Raw genomic sequence first — 22,854 nt, forward strand, 5'->3', positions numbered from 1 at the left:
AGGCTTATTCAAACAGCTACCAGAGTTTTTGGGAATACAGAACAAGCAATGCCATTACTAAAACACCTGGCTTATGAGCAAGCGAATCGTTGGTGCAGAGATATCATTAGACCATGGAAACATGAAGATTTAAACACATATATTAAATTATGTAGAGACATTAATGAACAAGAGCAAGTCGTGGCAGCTGCAGTAAAACAGGCTTTAGATGCCAGAGACATTAATGAACAAGGGCAAATTGTGGCAGCTGCAGTAAAACAGGCTTTAGATGCCAGGCCAAGAACATGCTACAATTGTGAACAAACAGGACATTTTAAAAGGAATTGCCCCATTGGAGGAGGGTTTAACAAAACTAGGTATCAAAGGAGTAGAATACCAGGTATTTGCCCACGATGCCGTAGAGGGAGACATTGGGCTAATGAATGCCGTTCTCAAACCACCATAGAGGGTACTCCATTATCAAAAAACGAACAAGGACCAGGTGTTTATCCACGATATCGTGGAGAAAGGCATCGGGCTCCATTGCCAAAAAACGGACAGGGGGGCCCAATGCTCCGGGGCCCAAAACCACAAATATACGGAGCACTGGAGGAACCCAGCAACCCCATCAGGGTAGTGCCCAGGACACATTGTCCATCAGATCCCTCATCAGACAAACCAGAGGGAGCGCAGGGTTGGACATCTGCGCCTCCGCCAGAGCAGTACTAACTCCAGAGATGGGAGTTCAAATCATTCCCACAGGGGTGAAAGGACCTCTTCCCAAAGGAACAGTAGGCTTATTATTGGGACGCAGCTCTTCTACTCTAAAAGGACTTATGATAAGTCCTGGGGTAATTGATCCCGATTATGAAGGTGAAATAAAAATTATAGCCAGTTCTCCAAAGGGTATATCAGTAATTTCACCAGGAGATAGAATAGCACAGTTACTAATAATACCCAGCCTACATGATAAATTTTCCAGTCGTACTGTAGAAAGAGGTTCCAAGGGATTAGGCTCCACAGGTGTAGATTGGGCTATGCTTTCTTTAAATTTAGATTCTCGCCCCATGCTAAAACTAAATATTCAAGGACATGAATTTAATGGGCTACTGGATACAGGTGCAGACCTTAGCATCATCTCTCGTCAAGAATGGCCAAAACATTGGCCATTACAACAAGCCACTCAAACGCTTCGAGGCCTAGGAGTGGCGACTAATCCCCATAGAAGTGCAATGGTATTAGATTGGAAGGATCCTGAAGGATGTGAAGGAACTATACAGCCATATGTATTGGATCATCTTCCCGTAAATTTATGGGGACGAGATGTCCTAGATCAATTAGGTTTGACATTAACAAATAACATCAACCAAAATGCACCCACTATTATGACTAGACAAGGTTTTAGGAAAGGAAAAAGATTAGAAAAACAAGAACAAGGTATAGCAGCACCAATACAAATAGATCAAGGAACAGACAGACATGGGTTGGATTTTCAGAAAGGGCCACTGAGACAATAAAAATTACTTGGAAATCAGAAAGACCAGTATGGGTTCCTCAGTGGCCCCTGACTAAAGAAAAGATACAAGCAGCCCATGACCTGGTCAAACAACAATTAGCAGAAGGACATATACAACCTTCTGTATCTCCCCATAATACTCCCATTTTTGTCATCAAAAAGAAATCTGGTAAATGGAGATTATTGCAAGATTTAAGAGCCATTAATAATGAGATGGTTATTATGGGACCTGCTCAATCAGGGATTCCTCAGTTGTCTGCTTTGCCAAAAACCTGGTATGTTTTAGTTATAGATATTAAAGATTGTTTTTTTTTCAATTCCAATTCATCCTGAGGATAGTCCACGTTTTGCATTTACTATCCCTGCACTGAATCATGAAGGTCCTGATCAGAGATATGAATGGAAAGTACTCCCTCAAGGGATGGCTAACAGCCCAACTATGTGTCAAATTTATGTTAACAAAGTAATCCAGCCACTTAGAAATCAAAATCCTGAACTACAAATATTTCACTATATGGATGATGTATTATTAGCACACAAAGATAAAAACACATTGCTAGAATGTTATGCCACACTTACAAACTTATTAAAAAATTATAATCTAGAGATAGCAATAGATAAAGTACAATTAAATTTTCCAATTAATTATTTAGGAGTTCTATTATCCTCAACCATGGTCCGTCCACCAAAAATTCAAATACGAATAGATCAACTCAAATCACTTAATGACTTTCAAAAGTTATTAGGAGACATAAATTGGATAAGGCCTTATTTAGGTATACCAACAGGAGAGTTGGGACCTTTATTTGATATCCTAAAAGGTCCATCAGATCCAAATTCACCCCGAATGTTAACGCCTGAAGCAAGAAAGGCATTAAAAATCATTGAAACATATATGGAAAATATGCATTTGGATAGAATTGATATAAGTTTGCCTTTATTATTTATTGTACTACCAACAAAAAATATTCCTACAGGAGTATTTTGGCAAGAAGGTCCATTATTATGGATACATTTATCTTATTCTCCTAACACTATTCTTACTAGGTATCCTGAGGCTGTAGGACAATTAATACTCAAAGGAATAAAAGCAGCAAAGGGAGTGTTTGGAATTTCTCCCAATAAAATTATTACTCCATATACTATGAATCAAATTGATGAGTTAGCTAATGAGTTAAATACTTGGGCAATAATCATGTGTAAATCTAATGTTTCATTTGATAACCACTTACCATCTAATCCTTTATTGTCTTTTTGGTCATTGCATCCTGTAATTTTTCCAAAAATGACAAGAAAAACACCTATCATGAATGCTCCAAATATATTCACTGATGGGTCAAATAATGGTACAGCAGCAGTCGTTACCCCTGATCAAACATTTACATTTTTAGTACCCAAACAATCAGCTCAAAAGGTAGAGCTTAATGCAGTTTTACAAGCTTTTGTGATGTTTAAAGATTCTGTATTTAATTTATTTTCTGATAGTCAGTATGTAGTTAATGCTATAGTATCTCTTGAAGATGCTGGTAGGATTTCCCCTTCTTCTACTGTTTTCTCTTTGCTTTCCACTATACAAAGTCTAATCTGGGACAGAAAAGATCCATTCTTTATAGGACATATCAGGGCACATACAGGATTGCCTGGAGCCCTTAGTTTGGGCAATGATTTAGCAGATAAAACTACACATGACATACATATTTTCTCTACACTAGAAGAAGCTATAAATTTTCATAAAAAGTTCCATGTCAATGCTAATACTTTACAAAAGCGTTTTAAAATAACTAAGGAACAAGCTAGACAAATAATAAAACAATGTCAAAATTGTGTGACCTTTTTACCACAAGTTAATCTTGGAGTCAATCCTAGAGGATTGATACCTAACCATATTTGGCAGATGGACGTCACACACTTGCCAGAATTTGGAAAATTAAAATATTTGCATGTTACAGTTGATACTTCTTCTGGATTTTTGATGGGCTCCCTTCATGCCGGAGAAAAAACTAAAGATGTTATAGCTCATTGCTTACAAAATTTTGCCACTGTGGGTGTTCCAAAACAGTTAAAAACAGATAATGCCCCTGGTTATACTTCTACCTCTTTTAAACAATTTTGCTCAACATTTGGCATTACTCATATAACAGGAATCCCATACAATCCACAGGGACAAGGCATAGTTGAAAGAGCTCATCAAACTATTAAAATGTACTTATTAAAGCAAAAAGAAGGAATTGGGAAGGGGTATATATTCCCCAAAGATAAACTTAAAATAACCCTTTTTACTCTAAACTTTTTAAATTTGGATTCATCAGGACTTAGTGCTGCGGAAAGGCATATGTGTCCAAAAAATGTACATAAGCCCAAGGTACTTTGGAAGGATATTCTAACAGGACAATGGAAAGGTCCTGACCCAGTAATTGTCTGGAGTCGAGGGTCTGTTTGTGTGTTTCCACAGGGAGAACAGCAGCCGATTTGGATTCCAGAGAGATTAACCAAGGTCCTGACCCAGTGATTGTCTGGAGTCGGGGGTCTGTTTATGTGTTTCCACAGGGAGAACAGCAGCCGATTTGGATTCCAGAAAGATTAACTAAAGCGATTTCTACAGACCAAAAAGAAGACGATTTGGCTCAAATCCATAACAACTGATGTCCAAAACTCCAGTTTGGCTATTCTTACATCTGCAACAGAACCAGGATGCTTTTTTCAATATCTATTTTATTATTGCCCTTTGCCATATCATGAAGTTCTATTTTGTTTTTTGAGCTCATACAGACCTAGGTTAATGGTTTGCTGATCAGTTCTATTTTTTGACTATAGAGTTTTTAAGCATTGCAATGGAGATTTCACCTGTAAAAAGTTATAAGGCCTTTACTATAATGTTATGTGTTGTATGTATTATATTATGTGTGCACACTTGTGTTTTGTGTTATATGTTTGAATGTACGTATGTCCATATATCATATATGATGAGCGCTCATGATAAAATGGATCCAAATATTTTTTTTTCACGTGATTTATATGGTTTAATTTAAATTGGGTAAACAACTGTTGAGGATTGTTTTAATATGTAAACAAAAAAGAAGGTTAACAGATCTGTTTACTTTCACCTTTCCTTTTCATTATATTTAATAATTCTCTTAAAGATAATGTAAATTGTTAAGAAAATTGTTTTCTTTTAGTGCCTTCTGTAATGTTACATAATTTTTTCTTTAGCCATTATTGCCAGAATTCCTATCTTCATCCCAGTGCCGGTGAAGACAATGTAAATTGTTAAGAAAATTGTTTTCTTTTAGTGCCTTCTGTAATGTTACATAATTTTTTCTTTAGCCATTATTGCCAGAATTCCTATCTTCATCCCAGTGCTGGTGAAGTCAAAGATAAAACCAATCTACAGCTTCTACAATAGCCATCACTGAACTGCTTGCACAACTTGCCTGGACACATTGTGAGCTCACCTGTATGCATTGTGAACTATCTGTTGGTACAACGAATTGTGGTAGTGCTGGAGTATTTTTGCTGATGATGTCACCGGTGGTACAATTTTTCAAAGGAGCCCTCAATTGGCTTAATGTCATGGCATTTTGCATCCTCCTCTACTAGTGATGGTCTAAAATTTGGGGGCCAACAGAGGTGAGGCAAAGAACCTCACCCCCCCACAGGTGCAAAGGCCTATCCACAAGTATGGCTGTATGCTGGACCGGTAGTCAGTGACGGGTATGATCCAATTGCAGTGGTACCAACCTAAGACAGGAGGCTGACGCCTAGAGGTCAGTTCATCCGATGACGGGTAAGGACCATATGTTGAATTGGACTGCCTAACAGGCACGGTCCCTAAGCCACATGCTTGTTGTTTAAACAGAGAGGGGGAGATGTTGAGAGCCACAGCCAAAGGGGCCCCAGCAAACTTCCAGCTGCCAGCAAACTTCCAGCTGCTGGCTGATGATTGGCTCACAGCGGCCCCAGCAACATCTAGCTGATTGGCTCCTCGGCCCCAGCAACATCTAGCTGATTGGCTCCTCTGCGGTGATGCTCATTGGACTGTTTCCCTGCCCTTTCAGACCACGGAGCTGCTCATTGGGGGACTTTTTTGGCTCCGCCCACGTGACCCAGCCAATCGGCCTCAAGAGCAGGAGGATGGTGGGAGGTGGAGAGAAGCTTGTGTGGGAGAGAGAGGTTTGGGGAAAGCCGGTGGTGGCAGTTGAGGCTCTGAGGGTTTTTCCTGAGAGACTATTTTGTTTGTCGTGTGTGGTTCTAAAAATAAAGTTAGTTTCTTTTGACAAGTGGCTCCTGATTGTGCCCAGCCAGACTGCGGCAACTGCTGAAAGAACAAGCCATCTTGAATACCTGGGAGGCTGGAAGCAGGAGGGAGCTACCAAAGGAGGGTGCCAGAAAGCATCCAAACCAAGAATAAGCACTTTATCAACTCCCAACCTATCCCCAAGAAATCTGAAAATGAGTACATTCTCCTACATAAAAAAGCAAGATCAGAGATTCATCTTGCTGGAGACAATCAGGAAGGAGAAGATGTTAAAGAGATAGGAACTTTATTGAAATATTCTCCCTGGTAAAGTCAGAATCTAAAGGTCACTGGAAAGGGTCAGCCCCTATTCCTCCACAAATATTCACAGGGACCCCTCTTGGGGAATCTCTGGGTCCCAAGTTTCCCCAGTTCCCAGCCCCATCATCTTTAAGAGTCAGAATCCTCCACGGAGCTGGGCAAAGAACGGGCACTTAGAACCTGTGTTGATTGATCAACAGGCCTGTGGGCAGTCAAGGAAAGGTAAGGCAGACAGCGAGGAGAGGAACAGAATGGAGAGAAAGAAGAAAAAAGAAAAGGAAAATAGATGGAGAAAAGAAAAATCCAAAAGTGGGAGGACACACTGATAATATAGCCCCCCCAAAATACTAATACTGCATGAACTGATTAGCTTCATCCCCCCTGCTTCCCAAAATTATGGTGACATCACAGCTAAAAAAAGGCCCATATAGTCCTGAACTTTTTATTTCCCTGACTGCATTAAGAAAAAAAACAGATTCACCAAAAGCAACCAACAGGGATGAGCAGTGTGAAAGAGACAGGCAGGAGGGATAGTCTTCCAAGAGGATAAGTGGTTTGGAAGTGAGGCCAAGGGGTTGGGGTTGTTCATTTGGGGGAGAAGAAAAGTCCAAGGACAGATTGCAACTCATCTGCCCCAGCTACCAGGCTTCATGGGTGTCCCTTACAGAACTCGCTTTTCTTTTCCAGTTGGCTTGCTCCTTGAAACAGTGTCCTGGTGGGTTTGGAGGCTCTGGCTGTCCGTGAGAGGATCTGAGTCCTCCATAAAGTCCAAAGCAGCAGCCTCTCTTGCAGCAGGCATGGGACTGCTCCGAATTCTGAGCAATACTAAATCAAATTGGGGTTCTTTCTGGACCCCATCTGATCACCAATCTACTTACATTTCCTAATCAACCTTTTTCTCAAAATTTCCTTCTGATCCAGATGACTACTCAGTGCTGGTGGGTCCTGACCCAGGACAGGATTAAGGACCCAAGGATAGCTTGCTCCCAAGAGGAGTGGCCAGATGTGTCCATCAAAAGGAGCCCTTCAAGGCAGGCCTGGGCTATCCCTGTATGCACACATCTCACAGTACATGCTCCCTTCAAAGGGCACTTATCCATTGGGTCTCTGTGCCCCTCCGAGGGGACAGTGCTTGCCGGCCATGCAGGACTCTCATGATGAGTTCTTTCTCTGTGGCCTCAGGTTTGTCATCTTCCTGACCTCTCTTGGATGATGTACACACATATCCACACTCACTGGTGTTTGAAAGCCCTGGATGTCCTGTGGTACAGTCCACAGCTATCCATGTCAAGGACAGGTGGACGCTAAACCCTAAGCTTCAGTTGCCACTGATGCCAGATGGCTGGTGCTGGTTCTCATCGTAGGAAGTTTCTCTGGTTTAAGTGTTGGTATATCAGGGAATGGAGAAGAAAAGAAAGGAAAAGCCATAGTAATGGGAAAACTGAAGAAACAACTTTTCTGCCAAGTGCTTCCACAGAGAAATTGTGGAACAGCCTCTTCCTAAATTTGGGAGAGGCTGACTGCCCAGCAAAGTCCCTAAGGACAAGGAACAAAGTCTCCATTGTCCACTCTGAAACCCAACACCTTTGGGATCTGAGTTTTCCAAGACATGCAATAGACAAAGACACACTGCAAACCAATTAACCCTCTGAGCCCTTCCAGTACCCTCACTTAAGTTACATCCAAGAGGGAACAGCCTGAGGCCACCACCCACTCACCACCTCTTGGGGCCAGTGATGGGTCTGATCTCCCCAGCTGGGACATCACAGAAATGGCATTTGGGAGGCAGATCCTCACCCTGACCTAGGCACTCTTGTTCTCTCTCAGTGTTATGGAGAAACAGTGAAGAGGTACTTGGGACAGGCTCAAAATTCAGGTAAATTTAGATCCAAGAGGCTATCTGCCTTTGAAAGTCAGCCCAAGCTTGGGAGAGAGTAGAGGAGGTTTGGGGAACAAACAGAAGACCGTGTGTGGAAGGAGCCAACATGGACCTGAGAGCCCTCTTCACTCAGGCTGTGTTTAGCTTATTTGACCCTCATTTAGTATACACTAGAATTTAGCTGCTCTCTGTCCCTTCAAGACAGGACCCAGGAAAAGCAAGTAGAGCCTGATTTGCCCCAATCAGGCCTCCTAACTGAAGCAACAAGAAAAGCACACTATAATTCACAGTTTCCGCTCTCCTTCCTAGACCCACACACCTTCACCTACCACAGGCCTCAACAAAACTCCCAAATCTCCAGTGTGTACTGATTCTCACCAGTGTGGCTCAAAGGGTTAATAAACCAGGACTTCTCAGACACAAGCTCATTCACCAACAGGGACCCGAGAAGAGCTACACACTATCTAGTGCTTCTTGTAGCGATTCTTTGGGGTTTCACTACACCCTGTTTTGTCACAGTTGAGAGCACCTGGATTCTTCCCCAACCCGAGGCTACCCAGGAGGCTGGGAAGCTCCTGGGTGATGGCCCGCTCTATCTTCTCCAGAAAGCAACCTCCCATGTAGGAGCACTGCTGAGAAAGGAGTTTGAAATTGGAAATGGGGTTGATGCCAAAGAAGTCCTTGTAGGCCTCTCGGTTGGGAAGGTCAAACTTGCTAACATTGGTCTTTGCCAGGATGGTCTTAAAGATGTAGAATTTATCAGGATCTTCCACAATGTCCTTAAAGACCAGTTCTCCATCACTGAAGAAGGTCATTTTGTCCTTGTAAGTCTGCAGATAGCGGTCAACCAAGAGGGCATGAATGCGGACCCGAATGGCATGTTGGCGGATGAAAGCAATCTTGTTCTCCAACCTGTTTTCAATCACCTGGTTCAGGTCTTCTAGAAGGGAGATCTCTTCTTTGAGGAACAGTTCCCGGTGAGTGTCAGGTTTATAGTCTTGTGGCCAGAAGGAGCTGACATAAACCCTTGGAGGCTCTGTGACATTTATGAGAGGGGCCAAGCTCCAGAAGAGGGCCCCATACACTCGCATGAGCATCTGTGTGGCCAGGTTGTCAGCCTTGTTCAGGATGATCCTTATCTGAGACTCACGTCCCTTCAGCTGGCGAAAGAGCATCTCCAGCTCCAGACCCACATCCAGCTTGGTGGGGTCAAAGACAACAAAGATGAGGTCGGCTCTATCGATGAACCACTGGCACACATCGTTGAAGGGGTATCCTTGAGGAGACAGAGTGAGAAGTCAAGCTGGTGGAGCTCATGCAAAGCCCCGCATACCTCCCTTCAGAACCAAATCATTCTGTGGGCTGAAAGTTCATGCTCTAGGGATTTTCTGAGTTTCTAAAGACTACTAAAGAATTAATTGCATATCTCCTGCTCTTTGTCAATCTCTAACCAAGAACAGCCTGATCCTTCCTTTCATCTACAGTGGAATCCAAGTCTCTAAGGAATTAAAATACTTGTTCAAAGTGGAGATTTTCCAACTGTCTAAAAAAATCTAGGGCAATGGAAAAACTGTTAAGGAAGTCAGGGAATTGGAAGAACGTGATAGAGGATGCAAGATTTAGGAGAAAGAAATAAGGATCCAGTGTTAAGACTGACAGAATTTGGGCTTTGCCACTGGACAGCTGGATAGCAAATGCTCCTAAGCTCTAGCTCCTTACCTACAATACAAGAAAAGCAGTAACTTCAAAACTGATGAGAAGATTATTATATTGTGATGAACAGGAAAGCACAGAATCAAAGCTGCCAGTCATATAGTGGTGCCCAATATATTTTAACTCCTTTTGCTTCTTATTTCCTCGATTTTCTTATTTACAAAATGAGATGAGGAATACCTATCTTGAAAACATTGCATTTTTAAAATTTTTATTAGTTATTGATGGACCTTTACTCATTTATTTGTTTATATGTGGTGCTGAGAATCTAACCCAGTGCCTCACACATGCTAGGCAAGCGTGCTACCCCTGAGCCACAACCCCAGCCCTGCATTTTTTTTTTTTTACAATGACCAACCAATAATGCATAAAATTATCCAGTGTATAATTGGATATACATTGGGGGTACAATAAGGTTAATTTACTTTTATAATTGTGAGTGATAATATCATCACCAATAAAACAGGATCTAGTTATAACCCAAATGATGGTCATAACCATAAACTTAAATCAGGCATCTGGTCACATGTTTCTACAACTGCCCTGTTTAGGACTCATCAATGCAGATAGGCCAGTGTCATGACAGTACATAGTAGCCTATGCCATGGCCTCAGGCTTGCCAGGCCCAAAGTGGTGTTCCCCTGACACCTGAAGGCAAGCAGGATCCTAGAAAGTCTGATAAAAGCTTAGACAGAAGCAGAACTGAGTACACAGAAACTGGGAGTTAGGAAGACTCGAACGTCAGGTGCAACCCAGAGCAAGCCCGGGAGCCCCAGGCCCAGTTTAGCCAGAAATTAAATATACCTGACTGGGATCTGATTAGTCCAGGCCCTTGACTACCCAGGACAGACTGGGCCTCCCAAAGACGAGTCAGTCATAGCATAGATCTCTTGGAGCTCTTGCAGAGAAAACTAGTTCTCCTTCTGGGAAAATAATGACCATCTTCAAACCAAATCAGTCCTTGGGGAGGTAGGAAGATGAGGCACTCCAAAACCCAGTGGCACCCCAGTGACAAGGAGAAGAAAGTGGAGGTAAAAAATGCACCTCCTGGTCTTTGGCAACACTGGCCAAACTTCCTTCTCAAGTAATTTTCTAAGACAGAGCTCTTGCTATTCAAAAATGGGTGCTAACTTACCTCTTTCTTGTTGTTTGCGATTCTCAATGATGCCTGGTGTATCCACAAAAGTGACCCGCTCCAGAAGTTTGTGAGGAACCTCAATACCAATCAGCTTCTCCAGAAAATTCTGGCCAAACTTTTCGAGGGGCGAGAAGGACCGGGAACTGTCAGCAGCCATGACAATGCCCTCGATGGTTTTCAGCTTGGGCCCGTGCATCAGTACCGTGAACTCGGATGTGGTGGGCTCAGCACCTACATGCAGGGTGAGGTGAGATTGCAGGAAAACAGTCATCTCTGAGAAACAGATGGCTGCAAAGAAGGTGAATGAGCAAGACTTTTCAGGGAGGGTTTGCCACAAGGGCAGGACATGTTTGCCAAGCTACTTGTTTCTTTCTTTCTTTCTTTCCTAATGGCATTAGCACATTTACATTGTAGTGCAACCATCACCACCATTTCCAGAACTTTTTCAATATTCCCAAACGGAAACTCTGTGTCCATTAAACAGTAACTCCCTTTTCTCCTTCCTCACAACTCCTAGCAACCACTATTCTACTTTCTCTACAAAATTTCCTACTGTTGGTACCTCATATGAGTGGAATCATACAATATTTGACCTTTGGTTTCTTGTTTCTCTCACTTAGCATATTACTTTCAAGCTTCATCAAGGTTAGAGCATCTGTCAGATGTATCTGATACATTCTCATAGCACAATCATCCCTTTCCAAGGCCAAGTGACATACCATTATATGAACAAACCACATTTTGACTGTCCATTTACCCATCAGTGGACTTGTAGATTATTTCCACTTTTTGGCTACTTTAAATAATGCTGCTATGAACACTGGTGTAGCTACCAGTTTCCTGTATGTATTTTTAATTATTATTGAAGACTATATAAATGTTTTAATCTTTCATAGTACTTTTACATACGACATTCAAATACTAACAATCACATAAAAAAAAATCTCTTACCTGTATAGAGCTGGTAGCGAGTGTTTTCTAACCCAAGAAGGTAGTTTATCATGGTGGATTTACCAACGCTCCATGGTCCCAGGAACAGCACCATTGGCTTGGAAGTGATCTCCCCATCTGTAGACAACAGGGATGAGAAATGGAAGTGAAAGAACAATCGCTCTTACTGTAGGGGTGACACTGTTCTCTAAAGCACTCTGCATCCCTGACCATCATCCAACTGAACTGAGGGATTCTGTGTGCACTGGTTCTGTGCAGCCATCAGTGGCACTTCTCTTGCTCTGTAAATGCAATCACTTATTTAAAAGAAGTTATTGTGTTGACCTTGCCCAGATCCTTGGCATATCTGCCCGCACCAGAAGGAGGAGCTAAGTGAATTCCACAAGCACTGGTTTAGTGCTTACTCTGGGAGAACAATTCATAAAAAAGGAAGGAAAGAGCTTCTACAAGGAGAGAAGTTACAACTGTAACCCAAATTGATAACAGAGAAAGAAAGGACATGGAAGAAACTTATACAATCTGGGACCATCTGAATTCTGGACCTGCCTTGTCCCCAGCTCTACAGTTTTCTTCATTGGCTCCCCAAATCCTCACCTTAGGCTTAACTCAACCCTGGGCTCTAGGGCCAGTCTCTACTATTAGTGTCCAAATTCCATTACAGATTTGCCTTTGTCCAAGACCAAACACTGAACAGGGTATATTAGAGTTCTAGGGCCCTGTGTACAAGGACCTTCTAGAGTCCATGCTAGGGAGCATAAAAAGCAAAGATGGTGTAGCTCAGGGTAGAGCACTTGCCTATCCTGTGTGAGGACCTGAGTTCCATCCCCAGTACCACACACACAACAGGGAGGGGAGGGTGAGAGGCTTTTGACATGAGATGCAGTCAGTCCCACTGCTGATTTGCAGGCCTCCTCAGTACCTCTCTCAGTTTTTCTCTGAATAATCAGTCCTACATAATTAAGTCTTCAGATGTCTCTGTCTCCCTGAGCTTGCATAGAATACTAAAATCCTCCTTTTTATTTCTTTCATTTATTCTTATATTTTTATTTAAGTCCTTGGCTCAAAAATCAGAAGTATAAAAAGATACACAATGAAAAAAACCTCCATCCCTATCCCCAATCTCCCTGGGCCACAACACCATCTCTAATAGGTAACCACTGCTCAATGTCTTTTTTTTTTTTTTTTTTTTTTTTTTTGGAGACAGGGGTCTCAGTATATTGCTCAGGCTGGTCTCAAACTCTTAGTAGCTGGAACTACAGACATGTGCCACTGTGTCTGATGCCACTGCTAATTTCTAACATATTTTTTTCCGCTATCTCAATGCATATATAGCAGTGTTTATCTATATCATGTTCCCCTCTGTCTTTTTACAGTACTTCCTCTTCTGCACCTGGATGTTTTATGCACTGGTTTTCTTTCTCTGGAGTGAAGCTAAGTCCTAGAAGATTATGTCTTATGAATGCAGGCACATATACATTGCCTGGAAGGGATACCATGGTCATACCCCTTCCCTCCCTGCCTGTAAATACACAGAGGTCCCCATCTGGCTGGGGCAGGCAGGGAGGTGACAGGTATTCCCAGTTATAGCCATAGAGACTTCACAAAAGTCTCTTTACCCAGGCCCTGAGGTGGAGGTGGGGGTGGGGGTGAGGGAGGCCAAGGCGGGCCCTGCAGATCTGCAGGTTCTGAGACAGACCCCAGACAAGGTTCTGCTGTTCCTACTCTCAACAGCAGGGGGGCATCACGGGCATGTGTGGGAGAGACCAGCAAAGAGTGCCAGAGACAGGAGGTCATGCAGGAAACTGGCGAGGGACTTGGGGAGAAGAGCCAAGTTCAGAAAGTGAGACCAGGAGCCAGCAACATACACCCTCCCTCCAGAGCACCATTCCTGGGACAACCGGCAGCCTCCTGGCCTCTGCTGCTTTCAAGATTGGGGTTTCCTGGGAGTGCCACACCATTCTTGGTGTCAAGGCTGGAGAGAAGGTAAGTGTGGAGGACAGAGCAGAGCCACTAGGAGACTGTAACCTCACACCAAGGTCTCTATGTTCTCTGTGAAAGAGAAGAGCACTACTTAGGATTGTGAGAAGAAGTATGGGAAGCTATAGAACAGGGTTTCCCCTGGGAGAAGATACAGAGTCTCCATCCTAATCCCATGTGTGTGACCCAGGAAACACAGTGCTTCCTAGGCATTGGGTTCCTCTTCTGTAAAACAATAATATACACCCGATAATACCCTATCTACTATATAGCTATTTGAGAGAATCAAGTGAGATAACACAGGAAGACATTTGCAATATCACAATTAAAACAGCAATAGGGCTGGGGTGTAGCTTAGTGGTAGAGCACTTGTCTACTATGCTCAGGGCCCTGGGTTCCATCACCAGCACCACAAAGATGAGTAACACTAAAAATGGCATGGCTGCGGGGGAATAAGTTCGCTTATCTACTGTTCTTTACCAATTGGTATAGTCAAAGGAAATTTGGCAACAAGTATCAAAATGTTTAATTCAGTATTGCACTTTTTAAAAAAACATCTTACGAGTACACTTACATAAAATACGATTATGGTAATGCCTGGAACATTTTTTAAAATGGAAAATGAAAAGCACCCCATGTCCATCAGGAGGATACTGGTTATACAAAACATGAGAGGACCACGAAAGGACCAAGCAGGCACCAGAAAGAAGAGGGATCTACACACACACACATACACACACACGGCACAATACACCCCATTTGTGTAAAAGAAAGACAGACTTCTCTATGCTCATGTTTGCAGAGGAAATGTCTGGAAGCATTCATGAGAGACTACAACAGGGCATCTTTGGGAATGGAACTGGAGGAGTGAGAGATCAAGAAAGGAAGTGTTTCCCCCCCCCCCCCAATTTATACTATTATGCACTATTTTAAAACAATTTTTTATAAGAAGTAGGCCTCATTTTTATTATTTTCACCAGTCCAACACAAGCCACCTGGTAAGAATGACAGGTAGGAAGGGAGGTATACAGGCCAATCAGAGGACTCAGACATGATCCACAAGTGAATTGGAAGCCCTGGAGGGCTCACGAACACAGGAGCAATAGAAGCTCCCTGACCAGGCATCACCGTCCCAGAAATCAAAATCTGTGCTACTGAGACATAAATGCTTAACAATGAAATGCTATCTATCAATGCTTTGTACACTATCTATCACTCCTCCTGGACATGGGTGCTTCACAGGACTAAGGTCCCTGTCTTGCCCAATTCTCAGGAGAGCTCAGCCCCTGGTGTACTTGAACATAGCACGTATGGAACTTGTGAAATGTGTAGGCACTGGCATAGTCAGGATGGTTCAGAGGTGTGGCCCCCACTCTGGGCCATGCTGTACCTGTGATCTCATGCTGCCGAAGCTCATTGTATTTGTAAGACTGCTCCAGGGGCTTGATGGATGAATGGTAGATCTTTCGAAGCCGCTGCAGCACCGCTGGGGGCAAAGAGGGGTAAGAGGAGACTATCAGGCTAGGTGGACTCTAGGCAGCTCCTTCACTGTGGGGTGACCTCATACCCTAGGCAGTTCTGTCTGGTGGGGAGCACGGTCATTGGCAACCCAAGAGAGTGTGTGATATGCTCACTTTTGTGGTGGGAACTAGTCCACATCCCAATGTCTGAAGGCAAAAGCATTCTCCTACTTACCCAGCAAAGCCTCCTGAGTTCTTTTTTTAAACTTAACTTTTTTCTCCCTCCTACCTCAACAGTGTATCTGGAAACACTAGCTCAGCCTACAGCCCAACTGAAGGTCCTCTCCTTGAAAAATGAGAATTCCATTTATTTTATATCTCTGCTGCCTGCCTCTGCTTGTGCTGCCCTAGACCCAGAGGTCAAAGAGGCCAGGTGCCCAGCAGGCCCACAGCACAGCTACCCAAGCCCTTGCCTACCGCACCCCCAGTGCCCCTGGTTGGACCCAGTCATCCCTAGGTGTCTTCCTGGGAGAGTGAGCTCAGGAACCAAGAAACAAGCTAGAGAGGCTCTGGCCCTCACTCTGCTCCTCTCTGGCTGTGCACCAAGAACAAATTGCTGCCTTGCTCTGACCTTGGCTAGCTCATCAGTTAAGATGGGACAAGCCCTACTGAAATTCTCAGGTTATTATGATGATGAAATGAAACACTGGATTGGAAAGAGCCTTGTAAACTAAAAGTCAAAACAAATGAGTTGAGTTCTTATTAACTATCCTCTCTGCCAGAGCACAGACGTGGGCATATTCTATGGAGGTGGCCCTGGGATTTGCCATTAGCCCTTGTGGTAGTTGCTCAGCTTGGATTGCCTCCCTTCCAACCTGGAGGCTCCGGTGTTGGTTCTGCTCATGGAGATGCCTCACATAGCACCGCCCCCCCTTCCCAGGTTTCTTCTCTTCCTTGTGGTCCCTTCTAGCTTCAGAGTGACAGCCGTGAGGCTCTATTGCTCCCAGACTCTGCCTGGCTGCTGGCCACAGGGCTGGTCTGTCTCCCTCTCTTCTCTGGTTACCTGAGTAATCATCAGCTGGCTTGTCCTCATTCAGCATCAGGGTGGTCTCGATGTGGGAGCGGTCCCTCATTGGGGCTTCTTCACTCACATCCTCCGTTTCTTCTGAGGGAAGAAGCAGACAACAGGGTCAGGGTAAAGTAGGCCAGCTGAGCTCTAAGCTCCAGAGAGAGGGACCAGGGCTGGGCCTCAAACAGGTGCTGAACAAGTTGCCAGGTTGAACTGAACTGAGTTCTGCCTTTAGGATAGAATTAGAAAATCCAAATTTAAATTCGAAGTATTGAGATCCATTTTATTTACTGAACACCTATTACATGCCCAGCACCTAGTGTCATGCTGGGAATGCAGTGGTGCCCACAGGGAGCTTTCCCACAGTCTAGTGGGAGATAAATGATGAATAGTCTTTAAAACATGTAATAATTAAGAACAGTAAGGAAGCTATGAGATAAAGAATCCTGGCAGCTAAGGGCCTAGGGCTGTGCCTACAGCCTTAGCAGGGAGTCAGAGGAGTCTCCCTTGAGGTCTGCAGCTAAGAAGGGGTTAATTAGTAAAGAGAGAGGAGTTTCTATGAAGGACCATATAGGAATTGTTTAGCAAGATGCAGAGAAGCAGTCTATAGCCGGTCACAGAGAAGGGGACCTGGGTGCTGGGGAGCTGAAGAGGTCCACAGGGGCCTTAAAGGCCACCATGGGGGTTTGCATTTCATTCAAGGCAGCGGGAGCCATTCAGACAACTGACAGAACAAATGAGTTATCAGGATCACACTGGCAGGAGAATGGGTAGAAGGCCACTGCCGTGTCTGGGGTGTGTGTGTGTGTGTGTGTGTGTGTGTGTGTGTGTGTTTAGGGTCCAGGTCCCTCTGGACCCTAAGCAAAAAACAGATGGCCATGCCCACCACCAGCTAGCTCCAGGGCACAGGCTGCTCACCTCCCTAGGCCTCTAAGGTCACAACCTTTTTAGCCAGGCCACCTGCTCAGAGGGTCTCAGATTAGGAGCAGGTAGACTTGGATCTGTGGGGCAGAGGGAGACCAGTATCCATATGCGTCATGCAGTATCTGAGTTCAAACCCATGCGTCTCCAGAAGGGAAGACAGGGAATAGGAAGGTGCTTACTGCTTGCAGGCCCACCACTTACAGAGAATATAAGCACTTGACAGAGTATATACATTAAGTTCTGCAAGGAAACCTGTGTGAAGCTGTCTGGGAAAGTGAACACCTGACCCCAACCTCCACCCCGAAAGCCCAGCTTCTGTTCTACTCGCGGTCATGGGGAATGAGGACTGAGGATCCTGAGGGTCCTAGCATCACTGCCCAATAGCTTCGTCCCTGCCCTATGCCCTCCCTTCCTATTCCTTAGTCCTTTGAGGGCTACTCTACTCCAGGTGGACGTTTCAGGGACATCAGTGGCCATAGTCAGCCCAAGTTCTCATTCTGTGATCCTGGCCTCTTGGTCGCAGTTCCCATTCCTCCTACAGGAGGTGTTCAAGTGGAGACCCAGGAACTAGTTCACAAGGCGATCACTTTAGTGGTTCCCAACCGCCCTCCAACTCACTGCACATTGCTTCACCAGCCGGACTTGGGGCCTCATTCCCTGCCATCAGTCCTCTTATGCCTTGTCCTCAAGGCACTGGTCCATCTAGCAACCCTAAAGGAGGGGTTCAGAGAGCCAGACTCGGAAATGGCCAAGTCCCTCTGGACCTTCTTGCTCAGTCCCCCCACACTGGAGAAGACAGAGGATACCTCCCCAGGCTGGTACCCCGAACAGGCCCTACCTGGCAAACCCACAACTACCTAGGGACTCTCCCACATATCCCATCCCTGATTGTCCTGTCCTATACAAGACTTCCATGAAGAATGGAACTGCCCAAGGTTCTGGGGTTGCCTTAAGGAATCAATTCCTACCCTGAGGAGCAATTACAGGATTCCCCCTCCCCTGATGTCCCTCTTCCGGCTCTTCTGCATCAGAGTCCTGGGCCTCACCACCCTCAGACCCTGTATTTAATTCCTCTGTGCCAAGCTGGGCCCCTTCCTGCCCAGAGTTCGTGGCTCCTGCTGCTTCCTGGGGCTCCCCAGACTCCTGGGAGGTGCCCCCCTCCTCTTCTGAGCTAGCCCCATCGCCACTGTCTTCTCCAGACTCTTCTTTGGATGGAACTCCTCCTTCTTCCTCACTTTCACCTTCTTCACCACCCTCTTCTTCAGAGGAGGCCTCATCTGGCTCCTCCTCAGGCATCCCTGGTGCCCAGCCCTCAGGGGGAAGGTCCTCCTGGGTCTCCCCGGTGCTGGAGCTCTGGGCACCCCCAGACTCTTCACTGGCCTCTGTGGCTAGGCCAGCCTCCTGGCTGAGGCTGGGTTCCCCCAGGTTCTTGGACCCCTCCCCGGCTTCTGTGTCCAGTTCAGCCTCCAACTCTACTCCCATAGGTGTGGCCACAGGGATTCCATCTAGCTCTGCTGGTGGGTGGTCAGGCTCTGGGATGCCCTCGCCTTCTGCCTCCAGGGCATCATCGGCCTGGGGCTGTGGCTGGTCCTCAGCCCCCTCTCCAGCTTCTGTGTCCTTGTCATTCTCTGACTCTTCTCCAGCAGATGTGGTGATGGGGGCTCCATTTGGCTCTACCAGCTGGTGATCAGGCCCTGGGCTGCCCTTGCCTTCTGCCTCTGGGGTGTGGACCTCTTTATCCTCTCCCCTAGGAGAGGCCCCCAAGGCTTCAGGCTCTGTCACCCCTGATACTGTTCCCTGCATGGAGCTGTCTCCTAGGAATCCCCTGGCTTCCTTGTCACTCTCCTCCTGTCCTTCTGCCTCCCCACTGGAAGTTCCCAAAGTGGGGTGCCCCAGCCCAGCCTCTTCCTCTCCTGGTCCCTCTCCCAAACTGAGCTCTGGTCTCTCCTCTTCCACGGGACCCTCATCCCCTCCTGGAAGGAGGGTGCCTGCCACTGGTGGCCCCTTCTCTTCCTCCCCAGTCCCTGTAGCATCCCCAGGTGGAGCTGACTCTGAGGCTGAGGCATTGGAGAGGCTGGCTTCTGGCTCGGGGCCTGGGCCAGTGTCAGCAGGAGGGGCCCCGGTGGCGGTCTGCTCCGAGCTCTCAGCCTCCCTGTGGTCTGGGTAGTGAAGGAGCAGATTCTTGTCTCCAGGGGCCGCATCTGCATTAAGCGCCCTTTCTTTTTCCTCTAGACTTGCGTCTCCAGCAGAGAAATGATTCTCCAACAAATTGCCAACATCTTCTGTGCCACCCGAAGCAGGGACTTGCAGTTCTAAATGATTAGAACATGATTGGTCAGTTCACGGGGTTGGCACTTGCTCTGCTTCTCAAGAGTCTACAAGAATCTAGCTCCCGCTGATGGGAATATGGCGTGTGCCTGGTATGCAGGGTTATGCCTCCCTCCCCAGGTTGTCATGATCACCTGCCTCCATCCCAAGATGTTAGTGGACTGACCCATCGTCCATCACTAAGTGAGTTAGATGATATACTACCCCAAGAGCCCCAAAGACCTATCCCCGACCTTCGAGTCCCCATTAGGTCCTGATGATTACAATGGTTGGAAACTTGGGTGAGCCCTTACAGTCCTTCTTCAACCTTGCTGACAGGCACGTGCCACCTGGCTCACGAGGAGACACTTCCAAGATAGGACAATGTTTGTACATTCCACCCCTGGTCAGTTCCTAGAGTCATTAACCAGCATGCTTTTTATACTGCTATCAGCAAAGGGGTGAAAACAGGTGTTTGCAGGCCAGATAATCTTAGGTTACATGGCAAAGTACTTAGGGGATTACTTGTGGCTCTCAACCTTATTAAGTCACACATCTAACTCTGTCCCCTTAATGGCAGGCATTTGCTGGCCTCACTACCTTAGATTAGAGGGGACAGGGACTAAAGAGGAGATATCCAAAACAGGCAGGCCTGGGCTTCCCAGTGGCCTCAGCCAACCCCTTCTAAGGGGATCCCCTTCTAAGGGCCTGTAGCTTTACCCAGAGAGGGAGGGCATAAGAGGGAGCAGGAGAGAGCATACAGGAGCCCAGTCTGTGCCAGAGACTGCTGCCAAAGGTCAAGTTTAATAATTTTGGAAAATGGGGTGGGAAGCAAGGGTTGGGCCTATTCCTTTTGCCCCTCCTGCCCAGACTGAGATCTGTTTGAAGAGGAGGCCCCACCATAGGAGGACAGTGCAGGCTTATGGGGATCAGGGGACTGCATATAACTCACCTTGAGGTGGCTGAGACAACCCCAATTCCCTTGACTCTCAAGGCCTCTTTCTCCCCACCCCTCTGCTGGGTATAGACACCCTTCTCTCATCTCAGGCCAAGCCTGGTGCTCCCATCTCTGTGTCCCATAAAGAAAAGTCTTTCAGCCTCAGAGTACCCTCTCCCTGGTTCTCAGAAAGCTGGGGCAGCCTCCAGGGTCAGGAAGGGAGATTTTCTCATTAGTCCCTTTATGCAGCCTACATGAAATTCAGAAGGATGGAAAGCTTTGGGATTTTTTATAACAAAGGAGCCCTATACTAATATATAAAGTTTTCTGCAAGCACTTTCACAAACATGACCACATTTAACTTCCTTCATTACTGCCAGACAAATTTTAGGGCCAAATTAGTAGATGGTCTTTGACCTGCCCCAGACATGTGGCTACCAGGTGACTAAGGGGTAAAAAACCCAGAACTGCCAACTCCTGGTCTGTGATATATTCAGCGGGCACAGGAAACCCCTTTCCAGAGTGACTTCAGTCCCTTCCTGAAGGTGCCTTCCCTCTTGGTTCATGCTCCAGACTGCTCATGGATGGTAGAAACCATGTCTTAATTCTGTACTCCCAGGTCACAGGCTGACCCATAGAAAGTGCTAAAAGAGGTTACATACAGGTACAAGTAAGATCCCTTAGTTGGTGGCGGTGGTGGGGGGTGGATAGGGTGGGATGCTAGATGTTACTCATTTAAATTTTCTTTCATAGCAAGATGTGGTGGCCCACGCCTGCAAATCCCAGTTACTCAGGAGACTGAGGCATGAGGATTGCAAGTGCAAGGTCATAGTCAATTTCACAAAACCCTGTCTCAAAATAAAATACTTTAAAATGGGGGCTTGTTGGGTAATTGCTCAGTGGTAAAGTGCTTGCCTAGCATGTGTGAGGCACTAGGTCCGATCCTCAGCACTGAATAAAAGTAAATAAATAAAATAAAGATATTTTGTCCATCTACAACTAAAAAGGAAATTTTTTTTAAATGGAGGCTGAGGGGCTGGGGATATAATCCAGTGGTACAATGTTTGACTAATATGCATGACACCCTAGGTTCAATTCCTAGTACCGGGGGGAAAAATGCTTTCATTACCACCTAAGTACTTCCACTCCCTCTAAGTACTGATTCTGCCCCTGCACCTCTAGTTTCCTAACCCCTAGCCTGGAGAAGAATCCATGGCAGGAATTTGCTTTAGCCCAAGGAAAGACTGGTAGTCCTCCAAGCAGCAAGACATATAATATACACAAGGTGAGATATGCTTTTATAATTATTCAGGGTAAGGCAATAGAAAGCATGAACTTCCTTAATCTCACTGATTTTACTTACTCTTACTTGCTTCTGGAAAACAAGTATTACTTGAAGCCCCGTTTTATAAATGAGGTCGGAACCAGACACTGAGGACCTCACCAATGTCACATAGCTAATAACTAGCTGGGGCCATTTGACTTCAGAGTTGTGAGGAGATGGCCCAACCTCTGAGCAGGGTTCTCACTTTTCAAAGTGTGGTCTGGGACCAGCTGCCTCAGCATCACCTGGGAGCTTGCTGGAGACAGCTCTCTGTCCCTTGCCAGGACCCACTGATCAGAGTCAGCATTTAACAAAATCCTCAGTTATGGTGTGAGAGGTGCTGGTCTATAACACCCATGAAACATAGTTGCATGGTGGAATCACCTAGTTCTTGGTCCCATACTTCCTCTCCTTCCTCAGTGGTTCTGATTTAAACAGTCTCTGTTGTAACCCCAGCATCCAGACTTAAAAAAAAAAAAAAATTCTTCAGCAATTCTAACACATTAAGATCGTGAACCACTGTAGCTGCTAAGCCAAATAACCCTCACCCCAAGGATTGTGCTCCTAGGCCCTCCCCATGGGGAGGGTACCTACTGGGGGCTCCTAGGTTAGGGGTCTCCCATAGCCTGGCATTTGTTCTTGTAGTAGCAGTGGTTGAAGCTTCTCCTCTGTGGAACCTTTCCACAGATTCCTGTTGACTGATGATGACGATGATGAAGATGATGATGGTTGTGATGATGGTGATGATGATAATGATGGTGATGGTGGTGGTGTAGTAATAACAATGATGGCAGTCGTGGCAATGATACTAAGACACATGGACTTTAGTTCTGACTTCCTGTAACATTTCTGATATTCTCAAAAGACTCTCTGACCCTGTCAGAGTAAGAGGATTCCCAATGGGGTATGACGCTAGCTTGCCATGACCTTCACGCTGTGTGTTTCCACTTCCTGGTCAGGAAGTTGAGTGTATGCATGTATGCACACATTTATGTCTACACCCTTCCCTGGTGTTTACAGCTTAGTACTGTGCTGCCCTTGGCCATCTGCTACACAATTTGAAGTGAAAAAGACTGAGCGTGATAGCTTCATGCCCTGTGACTTTCTTTCCTGAGCTAAAAAAAA

At 45.6% G+C, this 22,854-nt stretch overlaps 1 protein-coding gene across 3 annotated transcripts in view; it reads right to left on the bottom strand.

Moving 5' to 3' along the window:
- Positions 1–6,019: 6,019 nt before the first annotated feature.
- The window catches only part of Srl (sarcalumenin), a 51,583-nt gene continuing 34,748 nt past the window's right edge, over positions 6,020–22,854 (bottom strand). For 2 of the 3 annotated variants that reach the window (XM_058579436.1, XM_046444181.1), the window contains exons 2-6: positions 16,232–16,333; positions 15,099–15,194; positions 11,732–11,848; positions 10,778–11,011; positions 6,020–9,205 (exon numbers count right to left, since the gene is read on the bottom strand). In XM_058579436.1, the coding sequence (XP_058435419.1) occupies positions 8,394–9,205; positions 10,778–11,011; positions 11,732–11,848; positions 15,099–15,194; positions 16,232–16,301 (1,329 nt within the window). In that variant the 5' untranslated portion in view covers positions 16,302–16,333 and the 3' untranslated portion in view covers positions 6,020–8,393. Of the gene's footprint in view, positions 9,206–10,777; positions 11,012–11,731; positions 11,849–15,098; positions 15,195–16,231; positions 16,334–18,129; positions 19,474–22,854 lie in introns of all 3 variants that reach the window. The other variant, XM_046444171.1, reaches the window with a different exon arrangement.

Source organism: Marmota monax, unplaced genomic scaffold, assembly GCF_021218885.2.
Source record: "Marmota monax isolate L192 unplaced genomic scaffold, Marmota_monax_Labrador192_F-V1.1 WCK01_AAM20220418_F8-fsc00035, whole genome shotgun sequence".
Classification (NCBI taxonomy): domain Eukaryota; kingdom Metazoa; phylum Chordata; class Mammalia; order Rodentia; family Sciuridae; genus Marmota; species Marmota monax.